We start from the raw sequence: 17,937 nt of genomic DNA on the forward strand, positions 1-17,937 counted from the left end.
TATATACCTTAAAGGAAATTTAATCATCTAAAACTATTAGGCTCTTTCTCAGTTTCTATAGTTGCCAATAACCAGAACTGGAAAGGTTTATAATGAAAACAGATCTTACACCAAATTCTCTCCCTTTCTCCCTCTCTCTCTCAGACATACACATACACACACACACATACACACACACACACACACACACATTTACTAAACAACATTTACTAAACAACATTTATTTTTGCAAGCAGGCAAAAAACTGTTAATAGAACTTGTATAAAATTGGGTATCTCGCCTATCTCCACTTTGGGTGGAGACAAGTAGGAGGCACTTGGTAAGTATTCAGAGACACTGATTTTGTGACTTCACCTTTCATCTTAATTTACCTTCAGAATAAATTATTTAAATGACATAAATAATTTCTTGAAACTAAAATCAAAATGAGCCTCAGTAAAATTGATAAGATAAAGTATATAGATACCTGTTGGTTAATTGACCTTGTTGCAAGTTTACAATTACTACTCCTTGTGATTTTTTCTAAATCATCACATGAATTGTCACACCCGTCTTTCTATCTACTCTTGAGCATCCTCACCTTCCTCCTGTTCCTCTTGATACACACACAGTCCTACATCTTGCCATAATTATATACTCAATGTTTCTCTTATAACCTGCCAGAGGAGTCAAGATTCCTTCTGTTTCCATTAAGCTTCTTTCCTTGGTAATAGGTTAAAGCAGCTATCCCATGGTCTGCCCAAGATTGGATTAAATATCCTGTTGAATAGTCTTCTTATTGAATTTCCCTGCACAAATGTCCCTCTTGCGGTGTACACAGTCCCATTTCAGAGTTTCTGAGCCATTTCTCCCTTCTTGCCTTTTATGGTCTCACTAAACTCTCTTATTATTGCCTTCTGAAAGTGCCTTCTATTTTCTCAAGCCACTTGCATTTTAAAAACTTTTTGTTTCTAAGGATTAATCTCCAAAATTTACAAGCAGCTCATGCAGCTCAATAATAAAAACAGCCTTATAATCCCACCCCAAAGTGGTCTGCACATTTTGTTTATACATTTTTCATACTAATATTAGGGCAACATTTAGCACATTTAAAATCTAATGGCATATTTGTTCTTAAGTTTGTCTCTGGGTTACTCCTAATCTACATATATATTGTGACAAGGAAAGGAGGAGGGAAATATCTGTGCAAAGAATGCCCACAAAATGAGCCATTTGTCTTCAAGAGTCAAGCCAAATAAACCACAGTTCGCAACTGTGAATTAGAGGAGAAATTGTGTCTGGATTAACAACAGGTTGTAGGAAGGGGGAAAAACGGTTTTGGCATCAAGAGACTCCGTTCTAGTTCTGGGTTTGCGACTAATCGACTGGATGAACTTTCACAATCACTTAAGGTTTTTGGTTATCAGTTTCCTAAGATGTGAAATATGTAGGTTAAAGCTGAAAATCTATTCAATATTCACTGGTTCTGGCAATCAGGCATTATTTTTCTTTCGGAATCACCCACCCAGAGACTACAGAAAAGGTAGAGAGTTCTCTTTTTATGAAGAAAAATGTACTTTGATGGGAAAGGCACAGGTTTGAGAGCCTGACGCTTCTGAGCTAGAATCTCATTTCTGCCCTCTACCAGATGTTCTAGAGTGAAGTTATGTAACTTCCTTCAGTCTCAGGTCTGCATCTGTGTAACAAGAATGACAATATTTGAGGACTGTTTTGAGGGGTGCATGAGTTACAGTATGCAAATAACATGCACATAATAGGTGCTCTATAAATAGTAGCTAGTCTTGGTATTGTTGTCAGCTTATTGATTTGAAAGAAGATAGTATTCTGATAGCGAGGGTGACTTGAAGAATTCAGTGCTATAAAGGACTTAGTAACTAGTAGGTTGTTTAAAAATGTCCAACACAGGCATAAAAAAGAGCGAAATAATGCCATTTGCAGCAACATGGATGGACCTAGGAATTATCATACTAAGAGAAGTAAGTCAGAAAGACAAATACCATATGATATCACTTATATGTGGAATCTAAAATAAGACACAAATGAACCTATCTAAAACACAGAAACAGACTCACAGACACAGAGAACAGACTTGTGGTTGCCAAGGGGGAGGGGGGTGGGGGAGGGAAGGATTGGGAGTCGGGATTAGCAGATGTAAACTATTATATATAGGATGGATAAACAACAAGGTCCTATTTTCTAGCACAGGGAACTATATTCAATATCTTGTGACAAACCATAATGGAAAAAAATATGAAAAAGAATGTATATATATGTATAACTGAATCACTTTGCCGTACAGCAGAAATTAACACAACATTGTAAATCAACTATACTTCAATAAAATTTTAAAAATATGTCCAACACAGACATGCTTAAATGTTTCAAGTGAAAAGGGAAAATTCCCCTCTTCTCCCTTCCAGGTCCACTGTCTGTGTATGTATCTGTCCAGATTTTTCCAAATGTGTACTTATATGTACATAAATATAATTGCTTTCTTTCATAAAAATAAACCACGTTATATATACTGTTAGATCAAAATATTTGCATGGTGAATGGGAAGGAACAATGACTATTTCTCGGTTTAGTAAGAAAACAGTAGCTTTGGGGTAAAACGTTAGCTGTGACCAAAGTGGAAAGAAGGTACCCCCACGTCATTCCAATTCTTTTTACAAGAATTCTGCAGGTGTTGTTTTTATTAGACATTAATCACAATATTTTAAAAGAAATAAAGCTTCACAACTAAAACTCATTTTTCAAAGAATCATGTTGGTTGAGTGAAGTAAAATCATATACACATTGTCTAATTTGCATGAAGTTTTCTGAGTGTGTGGATCACAAATAAGAAAATAACTCTCCCAGATGTTAGTAGGCCCTTTTCCTGCAAAGTCACTTACTTTCAGCAGCCTAGCAATGTTTTGCAAGCCCAGAGGCTGGTTGGAAAAGGATATAGAAGCTCTGCTGTTATTTGTTACTCCAAGTGCAAACTGACCTAGTTATGGTTGCTATGGATACTATAATTTTGAATTTAATAATGTTCTCTGAAGGAATAGCAATACAGATCCATAAAATGCAGAGTCTGATCTGAATCTCAGCCTTGAAAGCTGAAGGAACTTAGTCAGGGAGGCTGAATGGTTTATCCCATGGCAAGAGAGAAACTGGAAGAGTCATGGAGAAATTTCAGAATTCATGAGGCTAATGTTTCTGGATAGTTCAGTGGCCAATGTGCTTTTAGAAGTCACTTAATCCATAAAAAATGCTTCTTAGCTTAACTGATTTATGTGAGTTTTTGCTACATTTATTAAAAATACACTCTTTCTCCTAGCTATCTACCACTACCGCTTTTCACCTCCGAACTAAGAAAGCACAAGCAGCTGCCTGGAGTCAATATACTGAGCTTTTACAACAAACAGGTTTCTGCACAAATGAAAAACAAGTGAAATAAAAAAGAAAATGCCTTGGAGGTAGAAGAACAAAAGGTCATTTCTTTTAAGTTGAATCTCTACGATCATTTAATGGCCATGTATTATGAATCTGCAGCCTATAGTCCTGCATAGGAAACATGGTGCCATGACAGTAAATTTAAATATTCAACTATAATATCAAGATTTTATTTTTCAATAAATGGTTTCTGAATTATTCATATTTACAATAAAGAAACAGAAAGCTGGCTGCTTACAACTAAAATTAAAAGTCTCTATAGTACCATCTCATACTTAGAAGCTAGTTAACACCAATTAAGCCCAGATTTTAGGGAATAAAGATGGGAGAAATTGGAGAGAGGGGGACAAAAAAAAAAGTCTTCTGGATTCTCCCTGGAAAATGAGAACAGCTCATCTCATGTATCGATTGTTATGACCCAAGTTGTTCTTCTGCTGGAATAACTGTTAGATGTAGTCTGAAGAGCATAGACTGTTGGAAATTGAACCCAGTGCTCTGACTTAGATTCTGGCATCATTAAATAGATGATTTTCAAAGGTTCCACTGATACTTTTTCTTGCTTATGCAGCTGGGTTTGGTCATAACCAGGCTATCTCAGGCACTTGCAAAGATTCTTCCCTTTCCCAAGATAGATGTCCCCCCTGACAACCTTGAAAATCTTGTAATGGATGATTCGTTACAGCTGAGACAAAGGCCCAACTGTGATCATATATCATTGCTAAAATTACTTCAGTCAAAAGGATAAAAACATTAGAAGGTTTACCTCCTTCCAAACCTCAGCTCCCATCCATTGTTTGCTGACAGGATCATTATGCTGCTGCTTGGTCAGTGCATTGACAGAAATTGTTGCTTTCAGGAAGCATAGAGGTGGGTATAAAAACACACCTACAAGATAACCGGGTCACTATGAACAATTTATAGTTGAATAGGGAGCTCTCAAAACTGGCATTATGGTCATCTCACAAATGCATTAATGACCTCATCTTTGAGGAAGTAATATTCCCTGTTCTTCTCCTTTGTTTCCAGATCTATACCCTCCTTTTCTGGGAAAGAAAGTACTAATCAGACAGAGAACAAAAAAATACTGTGACTCACAGCTAAGCCTGTCCCCATGAATTAGCAGGTTGCACAAGACCTTAAGCTGCTATTCCTGACCCCCACGGCAACAAACATCCATTGATCTCATATTGCTAGTCATGAGATTTCAAAGGCAAATAGCTTGAAGAGCTCATAATCTAACAAGTCACAGAATATACACAGCTCCCTCTGCTATGATAGAGGTATGCCGCTATGTGATTCCAGAGGCGGGTGTGAGTGACTCTTCTCAGGGGACAGAAGGGAAATGTCACAGAAGAGGGGACATTTAAGCTGGGACTTGAAGGATGAGTAGGACTTCACAGGATGGGGAGAGCTATTCCAAGTAAAAGAAACAGCTTGAATAAAATCAATCCTAAAAGAGACTAGAATATGGCGAATGTGATGGGTATGTATGAGTCAGATTGCATTTTCCAAAGACAGCACTTTCTCCCCTTCTGTAAGCTTTTTTCATAACGTGACTTTGATACTCCTCCCATTGAGAAGGTAGGGTCTGTGTTCCCTCTCCTTGAACCTGGGTAGGCTCTGAGACTAGGTTGGAAGTGACACTATGTGACTTCATAGGATATGTCTTAAGGGTGGACACTCTCCCCTTTGCAGCCCTGAGCCACAGTGTAAGCAACCTGACTTCCCTAAGGCTGCCATGCTGGAAAGGAAGCCCAAACTAGCCACGTGGAGAGATCAAAGAGGCCCTGAAACCATATGAGAAGAGAAGTCTGCCTGGTCAACCCGCAGCTGTTCTGACGGCCTGCTATTTCACCTCCTGTCAACATCTACCTACAAGGACATGAGAGACCTGAGCCAGAACTGCTTGGCTAAGCCTTCCCTTAATTCCTGACCCACAGAAATTGTGAGTGCTAACACAATGACAATCATTGCCTTAAGCAACTGTTTTGGGGGCGATTTGTTATTCAGCAATCAATAACTAGAATAGTAAGTAATCAGAAATGAAACTAGACAGTCTGACTGAAGCCTAGAGAATGTTTGGATTTCCTTCTACATGTGGTGGGAAACCATCCATCAAGCTTTTTAATCTGAAGAATGACTTGATCTGATTTATGGTTTAGAAAGGAAATTCAAGAGGTATTGGGCAAGATGAATTGGAGTAGAGAGACACCGGAGACAAGGAGAATGCTTGCAGGAATTGTCCAAGTTTAACTGTGCGTGAAAATCACTTGAGATGTAGATAAGATTTCAGATCCCTCATATTCATCCCAAGGAATAAAGGATAGGTAATAAGAATTGTTCCTAGATGCTTCTAATGCTGAAAAGTGCATGTGCGTACTTGCTGTATGTCAGGCAGTTTGCTGGCGCTTTACATGTAGCAAAGTGGCTAAGACCTCAGGCTTTGCTATAAAAGAAAGGCCTGGGGCTTCCCTGGTGGCGCAGTGGTTGAGAGTCCGCCTGCCGATGCAGGGGACACGGGTTCGTGCCCCGGTCCGGGAAGATCCCACATGCCGCGGAGCAGCTGGGCCAGTGAGCCATGGCCGCTGAGCCTGCGCGTCCGGAGCCTGTGCTCCGCAATGGGAGAGGCCACAACAATGAGAGGCCCGCGTACCGCAAAAAAATAACAACAACAACAAAAAGAAAGGCCTGAATTTGAGTCTTGACTCCATTATTTATGAGTTGTGTCATCTTGGGAAAATTATTCAACTTCTCTGAACCTGTTTCCAATTTTGTAAATATGGATATGATTCTTCCTTCCTCACTATTTTACCTAGGTATAATCCTTATATATAGTAGTTACCTAATAATAACAAATTATTGCAAACTTCTTCAGAAGTGTTATTCCCACGTGTTTCAACTTCCTTACTCCTTTCATGGAGTCCCTTCCATTGTGGCTTATACCTCTACCCCATTACTGAAACTGCTTTTGAAAAGTTTGTAAATGATCAACATTGTGCCAAATTCAAAGAATTATTTTCTATTTTCATTTGATTTGGCCTTTCAGCAGACTGACTACTCCTTCATTTTGGAAAAACTTGCTTCCAGACTTCTGTGATGCAACATTCTCCTGCTTTTTTTTCCCACCTCAATGGCTATTCTGCCTACTTTGCTGGGTTTCCTCCAACCCTACCTTCAAACTTAGAGTTCTTCAGGGCTTGATTTTGGTCCTTCTCTTCTGGATATATTTTCTTCCTAAATGGTCTCATCAATGTATGGTTTTAAATATTATATATATTATGATGACTCCCAATTTTTAATCTAAGATCTAAATAGTGACACCAAATTTACAAATCCAAAGTCTACCTGATATTTCTCTTGAATATCTTACAGCCATCTTAAACTCAGTCTATTCTTAAATGGAATTCTTGACAACCCCACCAAACTTCCTCTTCCCCTTGTCTTTCTTTCTTCCTGTTTTAGCATATAGCACCAATATCCTCTCAATTAGTCACTATTAAAACCTGGAATTCACCCTTCATTCCTCTTCTTACTCATTAGCCTCAATCAACTATATACAAGTTTTGTCAGCTCAACTTTTAAGATGTATTTGAATCCATCAGCATTTCTCCATCTCTACCACCACTACCCTAGTCCAAGCATTTCTTGCCTGTACTCCTATAATAAGTTCCTAACTTAAACTAGTAAGTTCTTTTCCTTCCCCCAGTCCAATTTATTTATGACTATATTCAAGAGATGTGATTTCTGTTTTGGAATTAGGAGTTTTACAACCTAATAGCACTGGATCTTAGAATCTGGAAATCGTATAATGCCAGACCAGAAGAAGATTTATGTATCATTTACTCTACACCCTACATCAATAAGGATAGTCTAGGTTTATGTTGAAGTAGTAAAAAGAGAAAAATATAGCCCCAAGTCTCAGTAGCTTAAAGGAGCAAAGAATTCTTTCATGCTCAAACTACACAACCATTATGGGGTGACTGGGGCTCTGCTCCAAATCATCCTTCTTCCAGGACTCATCCACTGCCTGGAATCTTGCCAGCCGCCATGGACAAGGGAAAGAAAGCTGTTGCAAATCACACACCTGTTCTTAACGCTTTTCCAGAAGTAACCCATATCACTTTAAAAAAAACTTTTTATTGGAGTATAGTTGCTTTACAATGTTGTGTTAGTTTCTACTGCACAGCAAGATGAATCAGCTATACGTGTACATATATTCCCTCTTTTTTGGATTTCCTCCTCATTTAGGTCACACATCACTTTTAATCAGTTTCTTTGGCTAAAGCAAGTTACACGACCACACTTAAGTTGAAAGGGCGCAGGGCAGTGCAGCACTCTGGGAATATATTCAGTGAATAGCACTAATGGCTAACTCATTATTAACTTTTGCAGATGAAGAAGTTGGGACTGGGAGAAACTAGACCACTTGTAGTGTCATGAAGCTGATTTAGCCAAAATTAAAACTGAGTCTTGGATTCACTACCTAGTATTTTTTTAAATAATGAGCCATGAACTGCTTGCTCTTTACTCCCAGTAAAATTAATTTAAGAGTTTTAATATCAATATTTTATTAAGTAATATAAAATCCTTGTATGGAAATACTTTTGTACCTCTGTCATAAAATATAAAACAGACAAATTAGAAGCCTTTTTCCTCCAGTCTCATTCATATTCTAGAAAATGCCTCAGTGACAAGACACCCGAAATCTTTTTAACCCAGCTGTTTTTATTGGCAGCAAAGGTAAACCATGTTTTATGCTGGTGATTCTAAACACATTGGCTTGAACAGTGTCAAATACATAAGCAAAAGAACTGTGAATTCACTTTATATCAAGCACTCTCTGTTGAATTCCTTAGAAACGTACTGACAAGAACTCCAACTAACAATGGCTTTAGGACAGGAGGTTCTTTTTTATCCTCTTAACAGAAACTCTAAAGGTGGATGGCCACTAATATTGGTTAGTAGCTCAATGTTATCAGAGCCCATGGTTCTCCCGTCTTTTCTTATGGACACAGGTGGCTGCAGCTGCTCCATGCATTACACCTGTGATCAAGTTTGGACAAAGGGGGAAGGTTGAAGCCAGCTGTTTCTACACCTTTTAGTAGAGAAGCAAAAGCTTTCCCAGAAGCAACTCCTACCCTCATTCTAGCAGACCACCACTGAGGTCTCACTTGCCAGGACTAGGATTACATGGCCACCTCTAGTGACAAAAGAGACTAGAAAATGGACACAAAATTATCATTATGATTGACCAAGCCTAATGTTACCCTGAACAAAATGTGTCTGTTGGCCATGAATCGCATGGAGTGGGAGGTGGTAGGAATGAATACTGAGAAAACAACTAACGAGGTCTGCGCCATTCACTGATTGATTAAAAGGTGGTTTTGAAAGAATTTATCTATTATTTTTAAAGTTAACATAGAAACTATTGTGAATAAATTGAAAAATATATTTACTACTGAATTCATGGTAGCTATATTATGTATCTTCTCAGTTGATGAAGTTTCTAAAATATAATAAAGCTACTACAGTCAGTTCTGCTATAACGCTTGTTTTGAAAACAAGTTTGTTCCAAGAAAACTGTTATATTAGGGAACTGTTTGAGCATAACACAATTTCACATTTGCTTATGTGTGATTTCATCTACTTGAAACACTAGGTGAATGCAGAAAACTGTACCCAGGTGCCCTGAGCTACAGGGGAGGACATAAAACTCACACGTGAACACCCCTCAAGATTACCAGCGACTTCAGTTCATGGCCTGTGGGACTAGCCACACCCATCCACATCTGGTGATGTACATTTCCATCTGATTTCAAATATCACTGCTTCCATCATTTTATTATGACTCAGAAGCTGTAACCCTTCTAATACCCACTTCCACAAGCAAACGTCAGTGCTTCTTCAACACAAAATGCCACATTTATTGTGATATTACTGTATTTCTTAACCATTTGTCACTTGTAAAACTGTGCTACCATTCTTTTTTAGTTTTTTATCTTTTTTTTAAAACTGGATCACTGACAACGCTTTTGAGTGCTCTAACCCTAACCCCCTATTTCCTGTAAGTCCTGTATTTTTAATTGCACAATTTTGCAGTAGGACTATATTTAAGAGTATATGTCTGCTAGTACCCAGGCAAATACACACAAACATATCATATACATATATGTATATATAATATTAGAGTACAACTGAGACATTTTTAATGTGAATCAAAAAAGCTGATTTTACATCTTCGCAGAATGTGCCTTGAAAAGCATTTATTAAATGTATTTGGGAGGGCTTGTTTAAAAAAAAAGAGACTATCAATTATATTAAACACAAGCCATTCAATACGCCAAGCTATATATAGACGTCTCTACAGTGGGTGAAGATTTGTCATTTATCTTCTAAGATAATTATGCAAATTGTATTCAGCCCACACATCCTGAGTTGGAAAAATGTTTTTCCCCTCTTTTTCCTCATTTATAAACCTTGTCTAACAAGAGTTAACCATGATTCAGAGTGGACAGCACAAAGCTAGATTTTGGCAGTCCCGCTGCAACAAAAAAGAATCTATTCTCCTCCTCAGGGTCTCTCTTTTCTTTAACGAGGGCATACAAAACACTTGGCACACTCCCAGAGCTTCTGAGAAGTGTCCCCTTGAGAAATCTCAGTAAACACGAGGGAAAACAACTTCAAAAAAAACTAATGAAAGGCCCGTCACTATTTGCCTTTCTACCCTCCTCCCCGCCCCCCAGGCCTTTGCACTGTCTAGAGTCTCTTCTCAGTTTCAAACATTTTCCTTCCTCTTATTTTCCTCAGGTGAGCTGCCTTTCTCGGACACTCCATGTGCGAAAGGGTCGGGAAAAGATCTTACAGAAATCACATCCTGGCCCAGTGCTTATTTTCCCAAGGATCAGGACCCAGAAGGAAGGGGTTGGGACTGAAAAGACTAATTTCAGGCTAAGGCAGCACGTGGAGAGCAAGAAATCGGAAAGGCTCTAGACCTTTCCCTCCTCTGGCTCCTGCAGCCAAACCCCTCTCCAGTGCAAACCCTTGTTTCCTCAGGAATGCGGATCAGGGTTTGGCAAGTACGTTTTTAGCAAATAATCTCTGAATGTTCGGTGTTTAAAGGCGGAAGCATGACTTTGAGGGCGCACAGTAATCCTTAAAAAAACGATCCTGTCCCCACTGTTGTGATGCAAATGCAAATTCTCATGGCTCCACACTAGCTCCGCGGTCACTTGCGGGTGACTCTAGCTGAGAGTCACCCCCGAGCCCCGTCTGGCTCGGGGCAGCAGAACCGCAACGCAGTGTCCCGGCGCACCTGTACACACCCAGCGGCCCACACTGAACCCATAAGCCGCCGGGTACACACACGCGCGCTTCCCCTCCTCCCGCCGCACCTTGTTCTCTTTCCTTTCCCCGGACTCCCAGCCCTCGGCGCACACAATGGGATGTTTGTTTGCTTCAGCAGCATGTTGCAGCGCAGTCCCTGCTTTGCCTAGCTCGGTTCGGCAGGTCTCTCAGGTAACAGGTGGCAGCTTCCCCTGTTGGATTCTAGGTATAAAAAAGAATGACCTCATAGGGGTGGAGCCCTGGGACTCCGTGGAGGGCAGTCACAGCTAGGTAACCCTGGAGTGAAGCCGGTTGGTTAGAAGGGGGCAGTTAAGCTCCTCAGGCTGGCGGCTTTAACATTTACCCTGAGGCCCTTTAGCAGCCAGCCATTGCCCGCTGGCCCCTAGAGGTGGTCTCTGCCTCCCATGGAGCCCAAAGAAGCCCCCGGGAAAGAAACTATGGGCACCAGGAAAAAGAGTCTGCCCTTCCCGAGGCCCAGGCTCTATATGCTGGAAAGAAGGAAGACTGACCCTGTGGTTGAGAGCAGTGTTCCTGGGGACTACTCTGGTACCTTGACGAGGAGCCAGTCTCACAGGACCGAGTACAACCAGAAATTACAAGGTAACCTACAAAAAACCCATGGCCTTGGTTCCTGCACTCCCAGCTCTGTTCCTCTTACTCTTCCACTTGCAAAGGAAGCAATTAAGGTAGAGGAGAAAATCAAACATTACCTTCCTCTATAAGGAGGAAAGTAAGAAAATAAGAAAATGAAAGTAAATCGAATTCACAAGTTGTAGGAGAAATTTATTATGTCCTTCCATCGTTAAAAAGCCAATTCTGGGGCTTCCCTGGTGGCGCAGTGGTTGGGAGTCCGCCTGTTGATGCAGGGGAAACGGGTTCGTGCCCCGGTCCGGGAGGATCCCACATGCCGCGGAGCGGCTGGGCCCGTGAGCCATGGCCGCTGAGCCTGCGCGTTTGCAGCCTGTGCTCCGCAACGGGAGAGGCCAGCATACAGGAAAAAAAAAAAAACAAACAAACCAAAAAAGGCAATTCTGAATTATTCTCAATATTGTCATGTCTTTCTTTTCCTGCCACATTCCTCTTTTCTTCTCCCTCCTGCACCCAATTTAAGACGTGGGAAGCACTAGAAAGCAAATGATTTAGAAACCTACAAAAGATAGTTTATCTCAATAGACAGGTGTGAGATGTCACACCAGGAGATCTATCTAGGTAATTGTACTGAACTGTGATTGTGGTTATATTAAATAGGGGCCTGAAACTACAATTATGTCTGGGAAAATAAGGGATGTTATAGTCATCGGATAGTATAATAGGATTTCTTGAAAATCACATAGGTGTTCATTCCTTTAGAGTGAATCGAATAACATGCAAATATGGTAAGAGACGTTTAGCACGCTTAGATTGAATGACTGCTGAGGAAATGGCCGTAAGATAATTGGCACAGTTAATATAACATGTCCTGTTTCAGGCCCTGAATTGCTCTCCCTTCCCATCCACCCTCTCTTTTACTTCTCCCTTTTTCTCAAAGGTCATTTGGTCTAGTAAATATCATTTTGATGTGGATGCTGTGCAACTTTTTAAGTAGCCACTGCAGTACCTGTTATGTGATCCCCCAGAACCTGTCTCTCCTACTTCGAGGCACACTGTGTTTAAGCTCTCATAATCCTACCATGAGCTGTCATTCCGGATTGAAAAACTACAATGAGGCTAGAGCGACCAATGGGACAAGCTTGTACTTAGAAGGTCTCTTTCCTCAAAAAATGTGCGTGGACTTCGTGATGCAAATTAATTAAATTAAGTAAGTTAAATGCATTTAAATTAAATCTTTAAAGCTTCCTACTATGAGTTAATGCTTTTAAAAAATCCTGATAGCTCAGGATTAAAATGCACATGTCAAGTCTTGTCCTTAAAGATGGTTGGTTTTTTTTTTAATGGGGAAGGGGTACTATTTGAGCTTTGAAATTAATTTTCTCAAGGCCATGTATAAACTGGAAAAAATGCAAATTTTAAAGTCACGTATATTTGGTTTCCAATCCTGGCTCTTCAATTTACTACCTATAAGACTGAGCAAATCACTTAAAATTTCTGAGCTTCTGTTTCTCTATCTGTGAAAATAGGCTAATGATACTTACCACACAGTGTTATTGGGAGAATGAAATTAGATAAGTGCATGAAACACCTAGAATATTGGCTGACACATGGCATGTGTTCCATAAATAGTAGCTATTTTTAATTTTAGGAATGATGGGTACCATAATGTTAGAACAGGACTTGCCTTGTGTTAGCCCCAATTTACTAATCTACTAATCTGTTTCAACTCTTTTCTGTCTTTTGATGAAGAGACCACAAATAAGGAATTCAGGAAAAGCCTACTGCTTTTTCCCTAATAACATGTTTCTTCTTTCCAAGGTTCACTAATTCAGCATCTTTTTGATCCAGATTTTCCATTAGTAAAATAAAAATGGGAATACTTTTTGATATTCTCTTCCTAAACTTAGCTTAAAAAAAAATAAGTCTGTGGCCACAGAATACAGTAGATATTTGTTGGTTACTTTGCAGAAGACTTCAGGCTTCTTATGTACTCCACTGGATTTGTGGTTTTCCTGTGCTCTGTTGGATCCTGTCTCTGAAGGTGGAAGGAAAGACGCAGGAGTTAATCCATGGTCCTAGACCTGACTGTGCTGGAGAAAAATCATCAGGGAGCATAGAGGAGCACATCAGAGCTGTAAAGATAAGCTGACCTCCTGATAAGTAACATTTTAAAGGTGTAACTCTTAATAAAGTCCAAGGCTGATACCTAATGTCTAATAGAGCTTTTAGTATGATTCTTCTGTAACTGGTTTGGCAACAATAGAAGGCATTTTCTCATTAATGTTGGAAGCAATCAGTTCTGTGGTTTGCACTCTCTCATCTGTACTCTACCCTTTATTTTAGTATGATTCTTCTGTACCTGGTTTGGCAACAATAGAAGGCATTTTCTCATTAATGTTGGAAGCAATCAGTTCTGTGGTTTGCACTCTCTCATCTGTACTCTACCCTTTATCATGCAGATGAGTCCTAAACCACTTTAAGAGATTCTTTATTATTGCAATACCAAGAGTTTTTCCTCTGCCTACCTTGGAACTGGCAGTTCCCTGGGAGGCACTGAATAAAGACCTGAGCTAGTTAGAGCCCTCAGGCAGATGGCCCCGAAACAAAGCCATCGTGAGGTCACAGTGTGCTTTCCAATACTGGAAAGCAGCCTCAAATTATTTAGTTGGTTGTCCTTCAGTGCTGTGTTGCTATCTGAGTAATACAATTTACTGTTCTGTCTCTGGAAGCAAGTTCTCTAGGGTTCTGGGAAATGTTACATCGTTCTTCGGTGTCCCTGGGCTCACCTCTTAACTATACAGTTTATCCGTTTCATTCAATTTCTGACCGACGTCGCTTTAGTAGTGTGAATCTTAAGCTGTAATAGTTTTTAAATCGTACAGGGGGTGAGAGCTACTAAATTAAACACTAGAACATGATTCTAATGAGATTATCATAAAATCTTTGTAAAAGATTGTGATCACATCCATGTAGTCATTCCTACTAAGCCTCAAGTTGCACAATAATAGTTCAATGCTAGCTACAGTTAGTGGCATCCTTATTCCTTAAACAGGTTCGTTCAGTTAATTGGCGTTTATTGAATATGTTATACGGTGAGCAAAAAACATGATATGGGCCAGGAATAACAACTACAAAATCATTAAGAAAAAGTGTCTGACCTTTACTCCAAAGGGGCCTGAAGTCTCGTAGGGAAAGATAAGACAGGTAAACAAATACAATAAAGGTGCAGGCGAGAGGTAGACATGGGATCAGGGCATCCGCAGAAGGAGGAAATGGTCTATTCAGGATTGGGTGGAGAGGTTGTCGGAAAACACTGTCATTCAGAGATGGTAAGTGGGGATGGGGTGGAGGTGCAGAATGGGGAGAGAAGCGTATTTTAACATCTTCACTGGGATTATCTCTGTCTGAAATTATGTTGTTTGTTTCCTTATTTATTGTCTATTATCGACACATTTCCCCTCCCATCTCTCACGCCCACCCCCGCCAGTCCATGAAAGGCACCCTATCTTTCTCCTTAACTGTTCCATCTTTGCCCTTGGAATCGTGGTCAGCACACATGAATAGGATTAGTGCCCTCATAAAACACAAGAGATCTTGTTCCCTCCCTCTCTGCTCCCTGCCATGTGAGGATTTGAAAAGTCCGACATCTGTCCACCAGGAAGGGGGTCCTTACCAGCACCTTGAACTTTGATCTTGGACTTCTCAACTGCAAAAACTGTGAAAAACAAATGTTTGTTGTTTAAGCCACCCCGTTTATGGTATTTTTGTAACAGCAGCCCAAATCGACTAAGATAGTTGGTCAGTTACTTTTATCCTCTGTGGCCATGCTAAGCTTCTGGTTAATTTTTTGGCCAGTGCATATTTTTGCTAGTATCAGGTGAAAGAGTGAGAGTGGGTGGGTTAAATGTCCTCACAGCTGCAGATAACACAACAACAAAAAATCACATCTCCAATTCATGTTAGGTCTGCGATGTTTTCTTTTTCGCAAAGGCTATCATATCATTTTCATTATAAAAGGATTGATTGGTTGTTTTTATGAAATCCTGAAATGTTCTCACTATGGTGACAATAAATGAACCACTCTCCTGCATGGACTTTATACGGAATAAGATATTTTGCAGTATGAGGACAAATGGCTCAAAGACTAAGTTAGACTTGGTCAGATTATGGGAACAGTTAATTTGTAATGATTTTTTTTTTTTCGGTACGCGGGCCTCTCACTGTTGTGGCCTCTCCCGTTGCGGAGCACAGGCTCCGGACGCGCAGGCTCAGCGGCCATGGCTCACGGGCCCAGCCGCTCCTCGGCATGTGGGATCTTCCCGGAACGGGGCACAAACCCATGTACCCTGCATCGGCAGGTGGACTCTCAACCACTGCACCACCAGGGAAGCCCAATTTGTAATGATTTTTAAGAATACAAACTAACCTGTAAGTGAAGAGGATGAGCTGTTAACACTGGAAGATTTGATGATTTTTGTTCAAGGGGTAATGAAGGGTGTAATAAAAGTAATTGTCCAGCTGTTCGTGCATGGTTCTCTCCTGGTGCTATGAGTCCTTTTTGTTCCTGCCTGTTCTTTGAGTACTGTAAAAGTAACTCCTTCCCCTTTACCTGCCTTTAGTGCAATGGGAAGTACTTGGATCAGTAATGTGACTGTTAACAGTGTAAAGGCACTGTTAAAGCTAAGTAACGTCTCTCTCGTTGCATGCATAGAAACCCAAAAGAAGCATGATATTTTACTTTCTTTCTTTTCCAGTAAAGGTATTTTGCAGTTTTTAGAGGACACATTGGATCAAATAAAGTGAGTCCCAGAAATCAAGAAAGTTTGAGCTATTCCACTACCACCACATTGTGATGGGAAAATTTATTCCTTCCATATTTAACTGATGTATCTCTAGATATAACTTTTTTAAAGGTAGCAAACACAGCTTCTAATTCTATTTTTTGTCCATAAAAATGATGGCTTTACCAAAACACAAAATGAGAAATCAAGAGGGAGGTATGAGCTAATGGAAGAAAGGAAGGAGAGGAAGAGGAAGAGAGAAAATTCAGATGTGCTAAGCACAGATAGAAATGAACCTTAAAATAGTGATATAGTTGGGGAAAAGGTGAGTGAGAGAAAAGCACTCAAGCTACATTCATCTTTGCTTCTGTTGGTACAGGAAAAGGGAAAACGGTCTTTTTATAGAATTACTTTTTCTTGATACCCTAATCATATTAACTTCAGTGTTTCTGTGGGTATTGATTTCCTGCTGATGGTGGATTATTGCAAGAATTGCTAAACTTGTCAGCAGTATCACCCTGAGCACCAGGCAAGACTTGACTTCAGGTGGAGCTTTAGAGCGCCCCCCTGTGGCCCCCTCTCCACCAAGCAGGTGAGGAGTCCTTGGGGCCAAGGTTCCTGGCTGCCTGGGATCCTTAACCTCATTTCTAGACTAAGTTCAGGGCATCTGGGACCATGGAATTTTCTGTTCAACTGGTCCCAATCACTGCCAGCAAGGCCTGTTGGGACCTCCTCCCAATCCCTTTCTCCTTAGGACAGACTGTGGTTGCTGGTGGGCACACCCTTTGGCTCCAGGGCCAGTCGGTTATGGAGGTGTGTCTGGAGCTCGATCATGCTGAGGTGTTCACACCATGCCTACCAGGCCCTTTGTGGGTGGAGGAGCTGGTAGAGGGAAGGGTAGGGATACAGGCCTCATGACTGGGGAGAGGGATTGTGCCCAGGGCCTCCTGCTAAGTTTTGGCGTGAAACTCTGAGGGACCTGAGAGATCTAATCTTGAACTTGGCCTTCCAGATGGTTATGAAGGTATATTTATTCAAGATGGAAGGATATAACATATTTTATTTAACAGTTTGCCAGCTTGACTTACAACTTTTAAATATGTAGATAAGGTATGCAGCCTCCGTTTATACACTTGCTCCAGGCCCAAAAAGGAGGCTACTTATGACTGTTATCTACATTCAGGATATAGCTTTCTTTTTATACTAGGCTGTGGAAAGAGGAAAGGAAGGGAAGCGGAGGGAAGGAAAGACATCGTGACTGTCAACCACCAGAAGCCGTGTCAGCCAGGGGCTTTCACACATTGTTATTTGATCCCAACACCTTTTCAGTTGGGGTTTTATAGTTGAAAAAATAGGTATATAAAGGAGAAATGACTTTCCCTCTACCCTCCTATATTCAATAGCCGGGCCTATGAGCTAAACAAACAATAGGCAGCTTAACAGGAGAAAAAGTATACGAGGGTATTCATTTTGAATGTTACATGCCGGGAAGCATCACAGGAAAAAAGAAGTGAATAACTCGAAAAAGGTTAGGATTAGAGAGCTTATATACTATCTTAATAGGGGAAGGAGAGGAGAAATGTAGGCCACTTAGGGGAGAGTAAATAATTTTAGGAAAGATGGATGGGCCCTTAGAAGAACCGCAGGGATACGTAATAGTTGGTGACAAAGTCTGTCTGGCTGTGGTGTCACTTCTAGTCTCCTGTCCTGTGAGAGGAGTCAACGTCCCCTGGTTGACAGTTGAGCTCCTTTTGGAGGATCTGTCTCTAGGCAGATAAGGGAG

At 40.5% G+C, this 17,937-nt stretch overlaps 1 protein-coding gene across 1 annotated transcript in view; it reads left to right on the top strand.

Annotated features, from left to right (window-relative positions):
- Positions 1 to 11,186: 11,186 nt before the first annotated feature.
- The window catches only part of ARHGEF38 (Rho guanine nucleotide exchange factor 38), a 145,451-nt gene continuing 138,700 nt past the window's right edge, over positions 11,187 to 17,937 (top strand). Inside the window, exon 1 of the mRNA XM_024754042.1 lies at positions 11,187 to 11,382. Within this exon, the coding sequence (XP_024609810.1) occupies positions 11,187 to 11,382 (196 nt within the window). The remainder of the gene's footprint in view (positions 11,383 to 17,937) is intronic.

Source organism: Neophocaena asiaeorientalis, unplaced genomic scaffold (genome assembly GCF_003031525.2).
Source record: "Neophocaena asiaeorientalis asiaeorientalis breed wild unplaced genomic scaffold, Neophocaena_asiaeorientalis_V1.1 scaffold189, whole genome shotgun sequence".
In the NCBI taxonomy this organism is placed as follows: Eukaryota; Metazoa; Chordata; class Mammalia; order Artiodactyla; family Phocoenidae; genus Neophocaena; species Neophocaena asiaeorientalis.